At 41.3% G+C, this 20,486-nt stretch overlaps 1 protein-coding gene across 2 annotated transcripts in view; it reads right to left on the bottom strand.

The window, feature by feature from the left end:
• PSME4 (proteasome activator subunit 4) overlaps positions 1 to 20,130 on the bottom strand; it is an 82,599-nt gene extending 62,469 nt beyond the window's left edge. Inside the window, exons 1-6 of one of the 2 annotated variants that reach the window (XM_079968403.1) lie at positions 19,866 to 20,130; positions 10,624 to 10,764; positions 9,633 to 9,749; positions 8,174 to 8,233; positions 3,531 to 3,575; positions 1,823 to 1,972 (exon numbers count right to left, since the gene is read on the bottom strand). In XM_079968403.1, the coding sequence (XP_079824529.1) occupies positions 1,823 to 1,972; positions 3,531 to 3,575; positions 8,174 to 8,233; positions 9,633 to 9,749; positions 10,624 to 10,764; positions 19,866 to 20,122 (770 nt within the window). In that variant the 5' untranslated portion in view covers positions 20,123 to 20,130. The remainder of the gene's footprint in view (positions 1 to 1,822; positions 1,973 to 3,530; positions 3,576 to 8,173; positions 8,234 to 9,632; positions 9,750 to 10,623; positions 10,765 to 19,865) is intronic. The other variant, XM_079968404.1, reaches the window with a different exon arrangement.
• Between the last annotated feature and the right edge of the window lie 356 nt (positions 20,131 to 20,486).

Here is a 20,486-nt window from a genome sequence, read left to right as displayed (position 1 = left end):
TGCCTTATCAGTGTTTGCCACCCATCAGGATGAAAGCAACCACTTATAAAGCTATGCAAGGAACTTAAGGATGGGACACTGTCCAGAGGGGAGGCATTCTGGGGACAGGCACTTTAGTAAGTGTGGCTTAATATGACCTTGAAGTGATAAGCCCAAAGAGAAACAGAACTGAGATATGAAGCCACTTAATGAGAATATTCAAGGACAGCCTGAAACAGCTTGGAGATAAATATGGTGCTGTCTCAATTGATGAGGGCAGAAAATATGAGGCAGCATAGTTTTTGAATGTCTATTACGCCTAGCTGTACAGTTCACTATCCAACTTTTGACTGTATTCCATAGCTGCATCTATATTAACACATGCCGCTTGATTTCGTTCTCTCCACTCCCTACCATGTGATTTCTAAGAGACAATTTACAAACAGAGATCATTGTTCCTGCAAAGAGGCAAAACCCTTTCTCAGATTCTAAGCAAGATTTCAAACTTATCGGAGACATATTCTGCTAAGAAATCCACTGGGGGGGGGATGCTCCCGCCCATCAACTTCTAATTACTCCCCACACATACGTATATGTACAAATATTCCCCCAATCTTTTAACAACAGTTGCTTGATAAAGAAGCTGCAAATTCTGAAAAAGGAGCCAGAATAAAATACGCTTATGCCAAAGTCTGCAGCTTAGGTACATTGGGAACAGATCCTGATCACTCAAGAAGCCACGGCTGAGATACAATGAGCTTCTGTAAGTGTGGCCAACTTCTAGGGCATGACTAAGGCAATATTTTTACTCTCCCCCCCCCTTGAATTGCAAGCCTCAATGTCACATCACAAACTGCTTTTGAAACTCTCCTCATTCAAAACAAGCTTGCATAGTGGCACAGGGATATGCTGTTTGAGAAATGCAAGCCTGAAGCACCTTTGGACGCAACTAGTCATGCAAATATTTGCATCAATGCATAGTTCCCTTAAACCTGCTTCATATTTCATTGCTGACAAACTAAAAAAAGATTCAAAAGAGCCACAATCCATTGAGTAGAAATTTTAACCCTTGGCATCATTATCATAGCACTGAAATGCGCAGGAACTGAAAGCCAAATTGAAACATGCCAAATCTGTTCACACATGTCAATGACCAGAACCTCTTTAATCAAAGGAATGCCAGCTCCAGGATTGTGGGAGTCCATGAACAAAGCAAGGAACAGGTAAGGTAGGCAAACAAGAGTTCTCTCATGGTGCCTCTGACCTTCCTAAGCACATCTTGCAGTATGAAAAAAGTAGTGCACTTGGGATAATGGGAATTTTGCCAGTTTTGAGCTACCAGCAAATGCACAGCCTTACCTCCCTTTGGAGACAGGCACTGGAGCCTGAACCAAAAGTCTAGACATTAAAAGGCTTGGCTTGTTTAAGGCTTAGGGCTCCAATATGATTCTGCACCCAAATCAAGTTATTAGAGTTGGTACATCAGTCAATAAAAAGCAATGGTATCTACAGTATTCTTGCTGTAGAAAGAAGACAGTCAGGCAATGCTGCTTAATATCAGCAACTCATTTGCTTCCCACTCAAGAAATAGAACTTTAATTGAATATATATATATATATAGAGAGAGAGAGAGAGAGAGAGTGTATCAATTGTAAGAGAGTTAATTCTGGAGATCAGCTCTCAGGTAAACTGATTAGATCATTCCTGTTACAAACAGGCATTTAGAATGTAACTCTACAATGAAGTACACGGTGCAGTTCATTACATATATAATTTATTCAAAAGCCTTCCATGCAATAGATTGTTCGGTGAGAACATCTTGAAGTAACTAAGACCAACTCACCTAAAACCTTTGTGGTGGAGTTCTGGAGGAAGAGTGGTAGGCAGAAACAGTTCAAAGTAAGTGATGGCCTTCTGCATAGTAACATCAAAAGGGCACATTAGCGGCCGCCATTCATCTAGCATCTCAGCTGTTGCATTTTCGGGGAAATACCTAAAGGGAAAGAGAGATGTGATGGGTTGGCTCATATGCACAAGTGGTACTACAGCAACATATTTAATCAGATGGATAGAATTCACTGACACAAGGTGCAGCAATAGAAGCCACTAGGCTCAGGAGTCTTTTAAAACAGCATTGGAGAGAATGAAGGAAAGGTGATCATGGTAGCTAAACAGGACCTCAGTGTACAGAGGCAATAAGCCCTGAAAACCAGTAACGGAGGGAGGGGGCAAAAGAAGATGGGAATGCCATCACTTGCATGGCCTGACTGTGGCCATCCCTAAGGTATCTGGCTGGCTGCTATTCTAGATGGACCTTTGGCCTGATGCAGAAGGACAAAACAGATGTTCTTATGAGAGCTGGAAGCAGGAGAGAGATGGAGAGTTCATACATTAAAAGAGTGCAGTGATGTGCAGCCAGGTCTCCCAAGCAGAGCCCAGAAACCATGCTCCCACCCAACAGCCACACATTTGGCGAAAGCAAAACTATAACTTTGTTGATAAAATGTGTGGCAGTAAAGATAATCTCACAATAAAGAATAGTTTGTGTCACTTAAATATTTAAGTGTTTAATTAAGTATTAGTTAGGAAGATTAAGTGTTTTTTAATGTACGTAAATTTGCTTTTCCTTTTTTCTGTATTTTCTTTTCTTTTTTCTTAATTGTTTTTTCTTTAATTTTCTTTTTGTAGTATGAGATTGTAAATTCTTTGTATAAGTGTGTAATTTAAATTAATAAAGATTATTTTTTTAAAAAGAATAGCTGGTGTCATTAACAGTACACCGGGTTTATACAATGCTGATAACATTCTTTATGCACTAGTTCCCAAACTACAAGAATAGAACAATAGGACTCTCTTTTTTGGAGACCAGTGTTTAGCTTGCCCCAATGGTAAAGATGATAGTGGCCCAAACAAGATCTGAGAGGATATACCGGTAATTCATTTGGAAAGATTTACTTTAAGTATGTCAGCAAAAGACCAGTGAATGCATTTCCGTCTATAAAATATGCAAGCATAATAGTATCAAAGAAAAATTAACAGCACATTATATGTGAATGCATCTTGGGGAATGAAAAATATAAGGAACAGCACAGCTACATGAAAGGGTTACAATATGTCAGATTAAGATTAACCTGACCCAACTACTGTACTTTTGTTTATGAATGAGATAGAAGTAGTTCTTAACACAAGGAGTCTTCTAAACAAAAATATGTTCATGTCATAACTGACATATTTATTAACCACAAATAACTATAGTCTCCACTACTGAGTAAGTGGGGGGGGGGTTAAAAATTGCTTACACAATTTAATCTTTCAGGGATGCATGTGTTCTATTTTCCACCAGTAGCTTCATGAATTTAAAAGTGCATTCTGTTGCCCACTGCTGATGGCAAAACCCCATAAACATACAGGACTTCCCCCGCTTCCATAAAAGGCTAACGGGAATGCCCCCTTACCCACATGTAGAGCTATCTTGGCATTTAAGGCTTTAAAGAGAAAATATTTCTCTTTAAGAAACACATAATGGCTTTGAAAGTGTTAAAAGTACTTACGGTCTACAGTTTTTCACGAGGGTTTTCAAAACACTTTCTACAGAGCTAAAAAAAGAAAGAGAGAGAGAGAAAGGTTAGGTAAATTACATGATCCTATTTCAAGTGAAGTATATCAAGACAATTGCCTGATTGGGCAAAGATTACGATGATACTGATGCAATTAGACATCTTCTTGTGTGCATGCAGCAGCTAATCTTCCTTTACTCTACAGACCTAATTACAAGGATTAAAGCTGATCTGCCCAATTCCTGACTCTGCTCTTTACTTCTCCTTGAGTATCTGTTGGGACATATAAGAGGAACCACCAATATAACAACTTATTTGATTATGTCATGTTCTGAACTAAGAAACTTTATCGGGTTTTGAAAGAGAGAATGAGAAGTCACGTAATAGTCGATAAGAGCTTTGGGATAAAATAAGTTGACTAAAATGTATCACGTATTACTAAGGTATATCTCTAAAATGCATCAGCTCAACCTAATACAGAAAATGTGTCTATCTCCTGATTAAGTCATCTCTGGACCCTGATGACAGCTATTTATGGACTGCAAATATCCTCTTTATTGGATACAATGCTTCTCTTAAAGAATAATTAAGTTACCATAAAATAATCTGAATAAGAGCATGCTAGCCCTCGGAGTTAAATCTTTAAACTGAATCAATGCCTCTACCAGACAAAATGAGCCAAGAGAGACATTTCTGTGTAAAGAAGAACCTATTTAATAATACTTTACACTCTACCTACCAAACATGCATTTCATTTTCACCTGGTGAAAATAACCTGCTCTAGTTGGTTTAGTAATTTGACCCATCAGTCATGAGTATTTCATTTTCATTTTTGCTTTGTTTTGGCAAGAATGGAGCTGGACCAAGGCAGAGTGAAGCAGAAAGAGGCAACGCTAGGGGGGAAAAAAGACAAAATGGTCCAGGTCTCAGATTCATGTATTCCTAAACCTTACAGGTGACTAAGATGGTAAGAGCTTATGGATGGGGTAAGCACTCCTGCTTAAGAAACAGGGTCATAGTATGGCAGATCCTTTTCAGTCCACCTTCGTCTAGTGCTTTTTCTCATCTATGGTTGGTGTGGCAGCTACACCCTTTCTTGGGTAAAGATGACCTTGCCACAGTGATTCATGCTCTTGAAATGTCAAGGTTAGATTGTTGTAACATGTTAAGCAAAGGTCTAACATTGAAGAGTGTTTGGGAAATTTTAACAATAGTGTACATTGACAATGTGATTGACAGGATATACTGCACTGAGCACATTACATGAATATTGAGAATATATATATATATATATATATATATATATATATATATATATATTAGTTATCCACGTTTGTGTCCAATTTTAAATGTTGTTTTTGATCTTTATAGTCCCAAGTTGTTCCAAGACAGGAGCATTTTAAAGGCTGTATTTCCCAGTATGAGCCTGCCCATCCAGTAAGACTCCTGATAGCTGCTGTCTATTAGTTGCTGCTGCTCGTCTGTTTAGCATTTATTTTGGGTTTTTAGTTTGTTTTAGGTTTATGTACAAATATACAAAAACTGAACTGATGCTGTTAAATTGAACTGTGGCAAAGCTGGGTAGAGATGCTTAAAAACAAATCTACCTGCCAAAGTTTCTCACTTTTAATTAACTCATTTTTTTACGCTTTGTAACCAGAAGACATGCACACATATTCTATGACATCGGCTGTTTCTGTCCAATAATTATAAACACAGAAAGTTTAAGAAGTGCAGAGTGTTAGCCCTCAATGTCATCTATGAACTACTAAAGTTACATAAAAAGTAGAGTGAAAATAAGCAGTAATGTGATTATCATTGCTATTCAGAGCTACACTCTAGTGCATTTGTGAAGGTGAAACCTCTGACAGTGGTTGACTCAGATTATTCAAGCTGCTAAGCACACAAAGCAATTTTTAATTCAGCTTCTCTGAGGAAAGGGAAAGCTGCCACTTCGGGCGAAATTAAAACTTCGCAGAAGTGACAGGCAGAGACTAGAAATTTTGGGAGTTAAGGAAGCTAAGCAATAAAGAGCCTGGTGGCAAGAAGGCTGAAAAAAGGGCCCAAATGCAGAACCATTTGAGTCAATAAATATTGGCTGATCATGCTAGTCAACATCTTGTTTGGCAGACCCTGACTCCCCTCTTGCCATAGTAAGAGGGGTGAGCAAGATCAAACCCTGAGAATGAACAAAGGATTGAGAAAGAAGGAAGGGCAGGTGGAGGCTAAGGCTTGTCCCCTCCTTTTTTCCTGCTAGTGGATCTTCCCCACATTTATGTCCCAAGTTCTGATCTTGCTTTAGAATGAAAGGAGGGACATAACAGATGCAGCAACATCCATTATGCGACCAGTAAAGTGTTTGAAACAAGGTATGCTTTCAAACAGGGCAAAGTAAGATAAAACAGAATGGCCATATCAAGATGTACTTTTCTTCTTTGCTCTGAAAGTCATGGTGGATTTCTAGCAAAGCCTCAAGAATGTGGAAGAGCTAGCAGCATTTTAAGCAACTAGTTGGTGCAATAGAAGATCTCACATCACCTACTCATCTGTGTCTCATTTCATGGTATCCATATGGTTATAAACACTGGGCTCTATGAAGAACAGGAAGAGCTTAGACCTCTCTCAACAGCTGCTCATGCTAGTCTATCACCATGGAATTGAAGAATAGGAATCTTGCCTCTCACCTTTCCATAATTAAACATACTAGTGGAGATGTCTCAGAGCTTATGAACACCAGATTCTACTTACAAGTACTGTCATAATAGTCTGCTGAAGCACAGCCAACAAAGACTTTTGGAGCATCTTAAAGATGAACTAATTTATTATGGTGTACAGTGGAGTCACAACATGCCATGAGACAGATAGGCTGAAGCACACCAGATTGTTAACCAAGAAAATTCTAGAGAATTATAGGTCGGGATAATCCTTCAGGAATACTGGAGCAATCCAATAAACATTATATAACTAGACTTCTGAAAAATATTTAATAAAGACTCCCACGCAAACATAATCATCATAAGATAGGAGGACAGGTCAGAACTATAACTGGTTGATGAACAGGAAGCAGAGGGAGAGAGTAAATCGACAGATCTCACAAGAGAGGTAAACAAGCATTGGTGGTCTGTACTGAGTCATACACCATTTGACACTGATAAGTGATTTGGAGTCAGAGGTGAGCAGTGACATAAGCAAATTTATAGACGAAGCCAACTTATTCGTGACAGTGAAAATGCAGGTACTCTACAAATAGCACCAAGGATCTTTCCAAACTGGGAGAAAGGGGGAAGAAAACTGCAAACGAGGCTCAATATAAATAAGCAAAAATCCTAGACTAAAGCATTCTGAGGACATGGAAATGTTTTCAAAATATGCATAGTCAGGGGGGTGGAGATTCTTCCAGGTGGCTCAACTAGGACCAGAGATAACCAGGTCCAAATCCCCACTCGGCAATGAAGTTTTGGGTGACCTCAGGCCAGTACCTACCACACAGGGTTGATACAATGATAAAACGGAGGAGAACACGTATTCTGCCCTAAGCTCCCAGGGAAAAGCTGGAGTCACTCAGCAAAATGGAATGTCCAAAGATTTCAAAAGTCTTTTGATTGTTTTTTATATACCTTATTACTGCCAAAGGATGTGATGATAGCCAACTGGCTATTACATGGGGCAAATTCATGGAGGAAATGGAACCTCCATGTCCAGAGGCAGTTGGTGGTGGGACAAAAACTGTGGGAGGGCTCCTGCCCTGTTTGTGGGCTTCCTCGAAGCACCTGCCTGAACACTGTGAGAAACAGGACACTGGACGAGATGGAACCCTAGTCTGCTCCAGTGACACTTTTCTACCAAGGATGCTTTAAATATATACCTTACTTTGATATATTTCCCAGAACTGAACCTGCACCTTTGGAAATTACTAATCCCATGTATGTCAAACAAATGTGTAAATATTTCATGTTTTGTTAATGAGTTCTGGGAAAGATGCTGCTGGTTTCCCAGTCCTGGGGGGGGGGGGGGGGGCTTGCTTTAGATAAATAAGAAAAGGAATGGCTCCGGAAAAAGGTTGATGGAACACTTTTTGGTTGTTAACGTGAACAGAGATTTTACAAACTACAGAACCTTCTCTAACAATGTCAAATGTTTTTATTTTAAGGCTGGAATCCTAAACATACTTACCAGGAAATAAAACCCATCAAACTAATGCACAGAATTGCACTGCAAGTCTTAACCCAAAAATTATTTTAAAAATTCAACCAACTCTCTTCATCATTCTTTCTCTTTTAGCATTCCACCAAGCTTTGTGGAAAGTTAAATTCATGCATTTCTAAGCTTTGTGCAAATTATGCCTAATAATTAAAGCAGTACATTCACCATAACTTTTAAATTTACTAGTCAACAGAAATTAGCAGATAGCCATATTTTCAGCCACTTCACACAGAATGTATTTTCTCACAAGTAGGCTTCAATACAGTGCGACATTCCCATAAACTGTGGTGTAATGTTAACATTGGGGTTTGGTTTTTTTTTTTTTTCAGTTTTAAAAAAGTTACATGTATGTGACAAGTGTTACAACTGAACAGGCCATGCAAGAAGATAATGCTTCGGCCAGAACTAAATAAACAAAAAAAAAATGTCCTTACCACCTATGTAAAACATTAAGCACAAATGTTTTAGGTGAAGACAAGCCTGGTCGACATGAACTGAACATAAAGAAGAAAGGTTTAAAAACAAACAATGAAAAAGGAAATTGTAGAATTGTAAACAAAATGACTCAGAAAACAGGCACATACAAACCAAATGATTCCAGTCCTATTTCTTTCATTTTCTATTTATCCTTCTCAATTTACCAGAAGGGGCAACAATGAAATAAGATATTTTAAACAATGTTGCCAAAACACCATGAGAGAAAAAGTCGCACTGCACAATTTTAAATTCTAGTCTAGTCTATCTTAAATTTTTGCAATGGGGCTTACTTCTTCCCCTCAGGTCTCTTTTACAATTTACACACTTCTTTTACCTAAAACATTTTGAAAATGCCCTGCCCTGTGCTTTTACATCAGATGCAATATAGCTTGGCCACAGCTCATAGAACTATGAGTCAAACTCCAACACATGCTTGATAAAAAAGCACCTTCCTCTAGTAGTGCCTATGCGCGTGCACACTAGAAAGAAATTAACAGTACGTACATGAGGATCTGTTCCTCAAAGATTAGAAGTCAAACTGGGCACACCAAAGATCATAAGAGTACCTCAACTAGCTTTCCAGATTGAGGTGTGAGATTAAATTTGGGCGAGGTGACGTAGCTCAAAAGTTATAGTTCATGCTTCACAGTAAGAAGTTCAAGATTCAACCGCTGGTATCTCTATTTAAAATAGAGTTGGATGACCTGTGGCCTTCCAGGTGTCATTAATTCCAACTCCCATCAGTTCCAGCCAGCATGGCCAAAAGTCAGGGATTATGGGATATATAGTCCATCAAAATCTGGAGGGTCACATTTTAGGTACCCCTGGTTTAAAAGACCTCAAGAAGCAAGTTGGGAATGTTAAGTCATAAGGGATTCTAGTTATCAAACTGGGGGCCTTCTTTGAGTGTGTCGTTTTCTGTTTGTGAATGGCCAGTTTTCACTCACAGTTTACAGATATCAAACAGTATTTTCTAAAACCTTAGACTAGTCAGATTATTCATCTCATGAAATGTAATCATGTCACTTGTTTGTAAACCAGAAAAGGCACATGAGTAATAGAAGACATTGTGAGCATCCATAGTAAAACAAAAAGCAGAGTCTAAATCTTGTTATCTTTAGTTCAGATGACTGAAGAAAATCTATTTGATAAACTGCACAATTAGAGCTGAGAAAAACCAGCAAGTTGAAATTAATATTTGCTGGTTGGGCTATTTTAAGTTTTTAGGCTTTACACATTGAGTTTCTGCAAGCTGTCCCTACACAAGTTATTCCTACAATCAAATTCTGACTTTTTGTCTGTTATCCTTGAGGATCAACAAAGCATCATCCCGTTAGTATCTTATAAATATGTTTAAAATAAAAACGTAAACCTGTTCTATCTCACATTTTTTAAAAACTAAAACAAAAATCTTACTTTGGAAACCAATTTAATCCAAGATGTTCGGTCTTAGAGTACAATATCCGTTCCAGCATTTCGTACAGTGGCCTCCATGGCAATTCTAAGTCATCCCTTGAAAGAAGTTCTTTTTTCCTAAATTAAAAAAGCAGTTTAAGATTAATGATTAATTACAACTGGATGTAACTTTCATACCCCAAAATAGCACAACAGAAAGTCTGGCTGCAACTTTGCTTTAGTCATCACCCCTTTCACATAGCTTCCTAGTAATCCATAACATGGCAAGAAAATTATCTCAGGACATTTGCTAGACAAAGTTGAAGCAATTGTTTAAGATGTAGATGCAACTACACATTACATAGCACTAACCAGGTTTCCCTCTTAAAAGGAATTTAAAACCAAGTTTGAATCGAAGTTAACAAATTCTGTTTGAAGGGGAACTATTGTTTGTTTGTGCTGATAGAATGCTAAACCATAGTTAACAAGTGGCAGGGAAGGGAATTTACATGTCAGAAGGGAAGGCACATGTACAGGCCACTCTTAACCTTAACTGAGATTATTGCCAATGTTAATTCAGTGTTACATTAACCAAACCAGTTTGTTTTGGAGGCGGTCACAAATATGCCTGCCAGAAGTGAGCCCCTCTTTTAAAGTGCTGAGTAAAAAAGTAAGAAATGGCGTTGGACCTTGTGTTGGGCCTCAAATGCACTTTGAAGCAGCAAGACTGAGCGATTTCATGAATCAACCCTTCTCCTTCTGCCAGACATGGGGAAAGGGCAGGGAACACCTACTCCCGCTTTCATGCTGGATTTCTGACACTTCTGAGTACCTTCAAAATCCAGCATGGTGAAAGACACAAGCCCCCAACAAAAGCCAATCCAAATTTTGGGGCCGTTTAACTAGAAAGGCTTGTCTCCAGCCTCAAAGTCAGCTATTTTTTTTCCAAATTACTCTTCCACAGGACATAAGATACTTCCGTTACACAGGAGTAATGAAAATGGTAACTTACTTCAGCAGGTTTATCAAAAGACGTGCAAAACCTTGCATCATGCTGATCTCCAACTTTGGAATAGTTACTAGCTCATACAAGAGCTTGATAAAAAGGACATGGTCTTCTTTGCTAAACTTTCTCCCATAGAGCCGGAGATACCTTTAAGAAGAAGAAGAAATACATAATGTGGAAAACATTTATTTATTTAAATATGTCACCCTTCAACAAGCAAGCTCTCTTGAAAGATAAAAATATAACTATCAAAACAACATGTACACATAGCACAGCAGAAAAAACACAACGAAAGCCAATGTTTTCAAAACATACTGAAAGGTTGGGCAAGTAAAAAGGTGCAGAGACATTGAATTTAATAATAAGTGAGCCTCCCTGAGATAGGCATTCCAAATGCTGTGTCCCACCACTGAAAAGGCTCAGCAACTTCTGGTACCGTCAACTATGGTATCCTGCTGGATCAACTGTCTGAGTTAGGGATGGGTGGCACTGCCTAGCGGTGGCTGGGTGGTCATTTCCAGAGGGTAATGCATGGGGGGTGCACTTTGGCCCTGTGGAGCCTTCAATGTGGGGTTCCTCAGGGTTCGATTTTATCTCCTATATTGTTTAACCTCTACAGGAAACCACTGAGTGTGCTCACCCAGAGTTCTGGCATATGCTGTAAGCAATATGCTGATGGCACACAGCTCTACTTCTCCTTTACATCTGCATCCCGCTTTATCACTACCCGAAGGAGTCTCAAAGCGGCTAACAATCTCCTTTTCCCTAACCCTTCCCTGTGAGGTGATTGGGGCTGAGAGACTTCAGAGAAGTGTGACTAGCTCAAGGTCACCCAGCAGCTGCATGTGGAGGAGCGGAGAAGCGAACCCAGTTCACCAGATTACAAGTCTACCACTCCTAACCACTACACCACACTGGATATGGATAAAGCCATATCCACCTGCTCTACACCTGCCATCATGTAAAATATCAAATGATGGGTAGCTTGGACAAAAGGGGCTTTGCAGGGATTCTGCACGAGGCACTTTGCAAACCCTGCAATGAGTTCATGACCCCATGGCTTACAAACGCCATTGCAGGGCACTTCCAAAGCACACAATAATAAGCAGATTCTATAGGAAGCCATTCATAGCTGCTTTCTCTTCAGAAGGAAGAATACTCCAGTTTTAGGAACATTTTCCCCTCTGCAGCAACCGCAAAGGGACTCCCCCAACTAATTGATCATTGATTTAAAGGGAGCATCTTTGGCAGAACACTCCTAGCACCAATCCACTGGTTGGTGCTGAAAGGGCATCTTCAAAGGAGGTTGCTCAATGATCAGTAGTTATGGCGACCAATTTTGAGAGCTGTCAATCACCTGCCATCACTATGACATCATAGTAACAGGTGGGTGGTTCCATTTGTACTTTTTATGTTAAAATATTTAGCTACTTGCTTTGATTGCTTAATCCATTCAATTGTAACTATTCAAGCTGAATACTTTGCTTTATTTTTAACTTTCTTCACACAGTAGGAAATTCCCAGAGCTCAGAAAATAATACTCCCAATATGATATCACAATTAATAAACTTATTTAAGGATATTGTAAACATGGTAATTTATCTTAGGTATGAGAAGCATTCTTTTAAAGCCATCATTGATGGCTTTTCATTCTCTAACCTATCTTTTTATTTTCAGCAAAACTGTGAAGCTGCCAGTGCTCTAAACCTCTTAGGCTTGCAAATTACAATCGTGATTTGTGAGACAACAGTGGCTGACTCTGCTGTTTTCCTGGACAGCCAGCATTCTTCAGCCATAATTTTAAACATCAGCTATTTTAAATTTGGGGAGATTGGAGAGATGCACATAGCTTGGTAGCAGCATCACCAGTGCTGAATATATTTTCATAAGGTTTCGACTAAGAGTTCTCTTTGTCCAACATTCATATTTTGTACTCATGAAAGGGTGTTTGGAATTCAACACATAATAGAAGGAAAAGATTGAAATGTAAGTGCTATTGGAGCAGCATATGTTTAAAGGCTTACATATGTTTATAATCCTCGGCTTGGGTCCTGTATACCTGAAGGAGCGTCTCTACCCCCATCATCCAGCCCAGACACTGAGATCCAGCGCCAAGGGCCTTCTGGCAGTTCCCTCGCTGTGAGAAGTGAGGTTACAGGGAACCAGACACAGGGCCTTCTCGGTAGTGGCACCTGCCCTGTGGAACGCCCCCCCAGTGGATGTCAAGGCAATAAACAACTATTTTACTTTTAAAAGACAACTGAAGGCAGTCCTGTTTAGGGAAGTTTTTAATGTCTGATGCTGTATTGTTTTTAATATTCAGTTGGAAGCTGCCCAGAGTGGCTGGGGAAACCAGCCAGATGGGCGGGGTATAAATAATAATTATTATCCTTTGCAATCATCTACAACCCCCAAATGTGAAGGGTTAGAAGCCCAATTTCTAAAACTGTTAAAGGGTGTTGTTTGCTGTTTCATATGACTTTTTTCCAACCTTCCTTGGGTGGGATCCTACTGACACATCTCATCAGTATTGTACAAGAATTTCCACTTGTGAAATGGAACTCCCCCCCCCCCCGCCCATCTGGCTGGTTTCCCCCCTAAAGCAGATTTGGAGAGGGTGCAGGGCACACACCTGGAAGCAGGTGTGGAAGTTCTATTGCACATGTGTAAATCCTTGCACTGGTGGGATGTTAGCTTGATACCACCCATTATCTCCAATTCTTCAAGTGCTCACTCAACTTTGTTTTATATTACAGGCAATACTTTCATAACAACATTTTGGCTCAGCATACTGTTGCTCAGTATCCTCTATTAAACAGAAGGTGCAGATTAGCAGCAGCCCTCTAGCTACTATTTCCCCTGAGCACTTCAGTGCTGAACAAGCCATGTGCCCTTGCACTAGGGTGTGGAACAGAAGTGTCAGTGTTCAGGTATGCCATCAAATTGCTGTTCCCTCAAGGCAAAGTTATTTCCTGCTCTTTATCATGACACACCAAATGGTGAACTGGAGGAGCAAGTTTGAAGAGTTTCCAAATGAAAGTTCAACATTCATGAAGCACAGTGCGTGTCACTTTCAATTTCCTAGCCATGATTTCCCCTTTTAATTTTGAAGCATGCCCTCTCAAATTATTGCTCTTAACTTATTCACCCTCTAGACAAGGAGTGAGTAGCATGTGGGGCTCTGGGTTGGCTGTCATGCAATGGCTAATCTAATTTCAAAAGCCATCTACAAGCAATTATTTCACACTTTTTTTCAAGAGTGATCTGCTACTTCCTCTGTCAGCTTCCTGGATAGGAAAGAAGAGGGAGAGAGAAGGGTGACCCCATCCGGCTGCTGCTTTTGGCCCCACCCACTGATGCAAGCAACTTCTGACAGATTGCCCACAAGGAAATCTGGCCATGGACAGAAAGAAGGTTGCTCTCCCATGTTCTTCCTGTAGATTGCCAACTCAGATTGCATCTCTGTATGGCACAGAGTCAGTCAATTAGCATGGTATAGCACTGAAGCAATGCATTTACATGTAATGCTAGCTATATATTGCTAGCTATTTGCTAAGTAGGTTTGCTAAATTTTATTGATTTTCTTGTTTTATCTTTTGGTAAACCACTTTGAGTTTTTTTACAATCAAGTGTTAGATACATTTTATGAAATAAATAAACAGAAACATTGTAAATTATTTAAACTAGACAGTATAAAAACTAAATCTAATAAATAAATCTGAAGAAAAAGTGTGATCCATGAAAACTTTGCTGTATTACGATTTTATTAAGTCACAGATTTTAAACAACTGTTTCAGATTTTAAACAACTATTAGGTGGTATACCTGCCAGGACTCTGATCATCATGACATGGAGTTTGTAAACATTAAATTACAAGCATCTTGTAATGGTCTATGAAAAACAGAGCTCTTAAAACATCTGGATCCAGCCACTACTGCAGGCTTCCTCAAACTCGGACCTCCATATGTTTTTGGCCTACAACTCCCATTATCCCTAACTAGCAGAACTAGTGGTCAAGGATGATGGGAACTGGAGTCTCAAAACATCTGGAGGACCGAGTTTGATGAAGCCTGCGCTACTGGATGCAGGATATTGAGATGGGTACAAGTCTGATTTCCCAAATATAACATACCAAGCCATACTGCTCGATCATTCCATTACTTGATACTCACATCCATAAATACAGAATGACAAGTCATATACTATCGTAATACACTGCAAAGGGTTAAAACTAGCAGGTTCAGATGTCTTCTAAAATCACATGGCTTTTCAGAACCCAGATGATTTTCTTAGGCAACATGTTTTGAGAGCATTACCACATAACTCCTACTAGAATGAAAACAGGCCTCACTGTAAACAACACTGAGGTAGCAGCAGATGGTTAAAGGAAAAACAGTGTCACACTATGTCTACTCAAGTTCAAGATGTCTTGTAAGGCAATCATGTGAGTCATGTTATATCTACTGAAGTAATCCTATCTAAGAATCTTTCCTAGTAAACAAAGTCACTTCCAATGATGCAAAAGGCAGATTGATATTCTGCCAAACAACCCGCCCCCGTCCCCCAAAAGTTTCTTTTTACTAATGTACATTGCCAGTTCCCCAAGTTCCATTACACTCTGGTGTGACTAAGAAACAGATTTGGAACACCAGTATGTCAAGTGCGAGGGCTTGGAGGACTGCTGTTCCCGCACTGACCCTTTTCGCCAGCCAAGATGAACCGAGCTAAGAGCCAAATCCAGCTGAACCTGGGGAAGCAAGGAGCCACAAACATGCCCTTCAGAGGCTTCAACAACTATCCTGTCTCTGACCAGATTTTCAACCAGCCGCTGGAACATCATCAACAACAGCAATGCCCTATGGACCGCTGTCTCCAGGCATATGGGGAACATTGGAAGCACAGTATCTTTCATTCCTCTGATGATGTTTTGCTGCATCATCTCTAACGGTGATGAAATGTCTAATGGTATTCCTGGTCCCTAACAAATCACGTGACCTGCACATGAAACTGGGAAGACTAGACTCATCAGTCTCTGGTGGCACTTAGACCAAAGCGAATTAAGCTGCCAGCAAAGGCGAATAAAGAATAAATACTAAATAGAGCACCAAAATAAGAATTTCAAAGTGTGAATTTATATCACAAAGTCCTCATTTACAATACAGTATTTATTATAGGTCACCTTAAGTCTATATGAGAAAAATGGGGTGTAAATTTTCTAACTAAAACTCAGGAGGACATTATGCATGCAGTAGCAGGGTTGATTCTTAATTGCTGTATTTGAACAATCATATCTCATCTTAATAAGATGGCATACGAACAAGCTTCATTCCCCTGCACATAGTTGGCTGCTCTTCCCTTCACACACTAGGATGCTTCAGTTTAATTATAAATTCAAAGAACTGTAGAGCCGGAAGGGACCACAAGGGTCATCTAGTCCCTCCAATGCAAGAATCTTTTGCCCAACATAGGGCTTGAACCCACGACTCTGAAATTAACTCTCATGCTCTACCACCTGAGGTGTCCCAGCAAGTTAGTTCTATTAAAATATATATTAAAACAATTAGAATGCCTTTTGGCAATGAATAGCCTAAGAGCAAACAATGCTGTGGTCTTTTTATGTTAGTGTGGACTGAGACATAGCCCTTATGGGAGAACACTAAAAGACCTCTGTAAGCTGTTTTTAACCTTCTAAAAATAAGCATAAAACATAAACATGGTTGAAAAATACCACAAACTGGAAACCATTTCCACTGAAAATACCACAAACTGGAAACCATTTCCACTGAACAAAAATACTACAAACTGGAAACCATTTCCACTGAACAGCTGACTTTGACATGTCTAAACATAAGCAAGTGACTGTAAGACTCAATGAAAGGCACTAACTTTTTATTGTATGATTGATTATTGATTAATTTCTATATCACTTAATATATTTAAAATATCTCTAAGCAGTGTACAAAAAACTGAATGAACAATATAAACAAAATATTACAAAAATTGAGTTGCATATTAAAATGTTCCATTAAAACAAATATTCTAATATATATAAATCAGTACCATTTCATTTTATTTCCAACACACCCTCCCTCTCAGCCTCACCCAGGGCTCAAACAAACTCTCAGATTACAGTACCCATAACAGTCTCACAATGAGAAGAGTTCCTGGAAACAGCAGGCATCACCCTAGTCTCTTACACAAGACTTGCTTTTTATGGGCAGGCCCAAGGTGGATGGTACATCCTCAGGCTGCCCACAACTGTGTCCCATTCAGCTGCACTCTCCACACCCAGTTCCAGGTGTAGCAGGTTTGTTGAGCATGCTATAGGTACAATACCGAAATTTTGCTTGCTGTCAACACCTGCTCTTTACATTATTTTTGAAAAATACGTAATAGCAGATTCAAAACAGGCCATCTAGTATAACCTGGGCCCAACTAAACCTTTGCCTTAGTTTTCTCTCTTTAGTAGTGTGAAATGTTAATGAAATGTATCCTCACAGTCGATTTTATTTTAAGTCACTATTAGAAAGAGATTAGGTCTAGAACTGAAGTGGCAGAAATTGTTGTGGTACCTTTGTTAGATTGTAAGCCTTTGGGTATGTCCATCATTTTAGTCTTAACTTTATTGATTGTATTCCAAGCTGTGGTTTGGGTTCTTAATAGATATATTACCACCTTGACAATTATCTGGTTTGCTGCATTATCAGTTTTTGTAGTCAAGTCTGTTACATTCATCTACTAGAGAAAGCAAGATATGTATTCCAAAGAATTCATGTCACAATAAACTAGTCACCCCTCCAAGATGCTACAGCAGCAAGGAAAAAACTGCTACAGACTAACACAGCTTCGCTTTTTAATATTTCTCTGTAAGGACAGCACAATGACAAGGCAAAAACATTTTATCAGTGCCCCAGAAGACAAAGAAGTCCTTGAGCTAGAAGTTGGTGCTTTTGCCCTTGTCCAGCTCAAAACACACTTTTCTTTTTCCTTTGCTGACACAGCAGTATGAACAAACGTTATGTGAGATGAGTAAGAGATTAAACTCTGCAAGTTACTAGCTAGGCTTTGAACCGTGAAAGTGAAATGCAGTGCTTGTTTTGTAACTAAATGCAAATGCTATTTTATAATCTAGTTTAAAAAGGCAAGGACAGTTGCAAGTAGCTTATGAAGTCACTGAACAAAACCTATGCGCTAGTTTTGGCAACAAAGAGTGATAAACTATTTTTAGGAGTAATGAGCTGCGTATGATTTATTAGCTGCATAAGTAGAAAGCTCAGGGAACGACTACCATCACTAAAACTAACAAAACCCTCCTCTTCCCAAAGTCCAAGACTCAAGCAGCCTTGAAAGATGACACTTCCCAAACACAAGCCCACACAGGAGGTTGCACAAACAGAAGGGGTGGCTGCTCATTCCTAAAAAAAGGTCCCCAGAGGCACATGCCCCAGTCAGAAGATGTCCTTCAAAAGCAAAGCTGCAATCTTACAAACACTCAAAGCCCAACCAAGCCCCCTGCTGATCATAACACTTACAAAAATAGTGCCAGACAAAGCCTTGGGGAAGCTGGAGTCATGCAGACAGCAGCAGACAATGGTAGACACGTGGCATAGAACTAAGTTGCTGAATGTAAAAGGAGTAGCACAGGCTACTCCTTCATCCAGGGAAGTGCAGAACCTGGGTGCCACCAGACACTGCCCCAAAACAGAGGCCAGCTGCCCATTTGCCTCAGGGGCCAGATTTGAAAGAAACGGCTTTTTGAAATAGCCGGGGCCTTAGATGTACGGTTATCTTTGCTACCAGAAACTGGCAAAGGTAAGGAGTTAATGCAGTGTTTATTCATCTCCCATTTAAAAAATATCTACCTTCTGTATTAGGGGGGGGGGGGGAGGACAGGACCGGATAAGGTGTGCCTTAAAGCCACAAATTGTCTAAGCAATCAAAGGATGCCCAGCAAAGTGGAAGGGAGAATCAAACATCATTTTTCCGATCACTGGCAGATTCTTCAGGCTGCACCGCTCACAGTTACCCTGAGGCACCCAAAAAGTTTGTTAAGGACACGTAGGCTGTTTTTTCTGCATGTGTTTTGATGACTTAATTGCTTTATGTGTTCTTACCTGCCCTGACACTTCAGACACAAGGCAGGTTAAAAACCTTACACCCTCTCACAATATTTGTGGTCCTGTCACTTAACAGAGCACAAGGGGGGCAAAACAGAGGAACTACATCTCTGAAGAATGCATACCCAACCAAACCCTGCTATCCTCATTTGGGGTGGAGGGGAGAGATACATCCATATTACCGTGAGTACAACTGACACACTGCTGCCATGCCCTCCCAACAAAGCGAAACACGAACGCCAGGGAAACACCGGGCGGCTGTTAGGTTTCCAAGCACCACAGGACTCTTTTGTCTACAACCCAGAACATATTTCTTTTCCACGGGAAGCTTAAATCCCATTGCAATTGCGGGGGGGGGGGGGAGCTTAACTCCCTAGAAACCCAGCTCAAAACCGCCTGCCTGGTTCCTTCCAGCTATTAATTATAGCAACTGTTCTTGTGGTTCATTAAGGCATATTTATGGCGTTTCCTAAATCTCCAGATTACGAATGGTGGTGGGTGCTCTCCCCTTTGCCTGATGTAGGGTGAGGACGAAGTGCCACCCCTAGGCTGACCCCCCCCTCCAGCCTCAGGAAGAGAGAAGAAAAAGAGAGAAGAAGGAACCCCACCCACAAGAACAGACGCTTGCCTTTTTGTAAAAAAAAAGGGGGGTGTAGCTGGGGGGGCAACCAAGTAAATAAATAAAAATACCTGTCTAACTAGGGTTCTCTCCCCCCACCCCACAACAGAAAGCCTGCCTATGGGTGGGTGTGAATGGGTGGCATTTGTTTCCCCAAACCCCGAAGGGGGGGGTGTTTCTTACACCAAACACCGGCAAAGCCCCCAGCGAAAGAGTTGGAGGAAAGGGCTGGGTATTGCACTGCAACACCCCCCTCCCCACCTTTCAGAGCGTCCTGACCTAGACGGTCCTCTCTCCCCCCCCCCAAAAAAAAGGAACCCCAATAATAAATATTGCGGTTCTGATTTGATAGATAGAGAAGACGGGGCTCCGGGGTGGGGAAAGTCGACCAAATGAAGAGGCGAATGTGTGCTTTGACTGTTGAAAATGTTGAAACTTAATTATGATGGGGGGGGGAGAAACAGACCCCCCCCAATAATCCTCCCCACCCCCCAAGCCTTCGCCCCACTCACGTGGAGAGCTTCCTGCTCCAGAAGAGGCCTCCGGGCCAGAGCTCCTGGAGCTGCACGGCCCAGCTGAGGTTGAGCTTGATGCGGGAGAGGAGGCGGCCGGCCTCGGCCTCCAGCTTGTCGCCATAGGGCAGCAGCTTGTTGTAAACCAGCTCCTTCTGAGGCGGCGGCGGCGGCGGAGGAGGAGGAGAAAGAAGAAGGAGGGGAGGCGGAGGTGGCGGTGGCGGTGGCCCGGCCTCAGCGCCGCCGGCCCCGGCCATGACTCCGGCCGGCCGGCCGCCTCGCCCCTTCCTCGCTCCCTTCGCCCTCTCCGACGCCCCCTTTCCCCCCCTCAGCCGCCGGCGCTGCCCCCCCTTCCCCCGAGAGGGCCTCGCCTCCTCCGCTCCTCCGGCCACCGGACTCGCTCGGCTCCCTGGGGCGTCTGTCACACAGCGGCGCCTGGTGACGAAGCGGCGGAGCGAACGAGGCAACCAGCGCCGGCCTCCGCCGCCAGGCACTGAGGGCAGGCAGGGAGGGAGGCGCCGAGGTCACTTCCGCTGTGGGGAGGGGGAGGAGGGGGAGGGGAGGCGGCGCTGACGGGAGGGAGGGAGGGAGGGAGGGGGCGCTCGGGGAAAAGGAGCGCGC

Source organism: Podarcis cretensis, assembly GCF_951804945.1.
Source record: "Podarcis cretensis genome assembly, chromosome: 3".
Lineage (NCBI taxonomy): Eukaryota > Metazoa > Chordata > Lepidosauria > Squamata > Lacertidae > Podarcis > Podarcis cretensis.
This window is presented reverse-complemented; position numbering and strand designations above follow the sequence as displayed.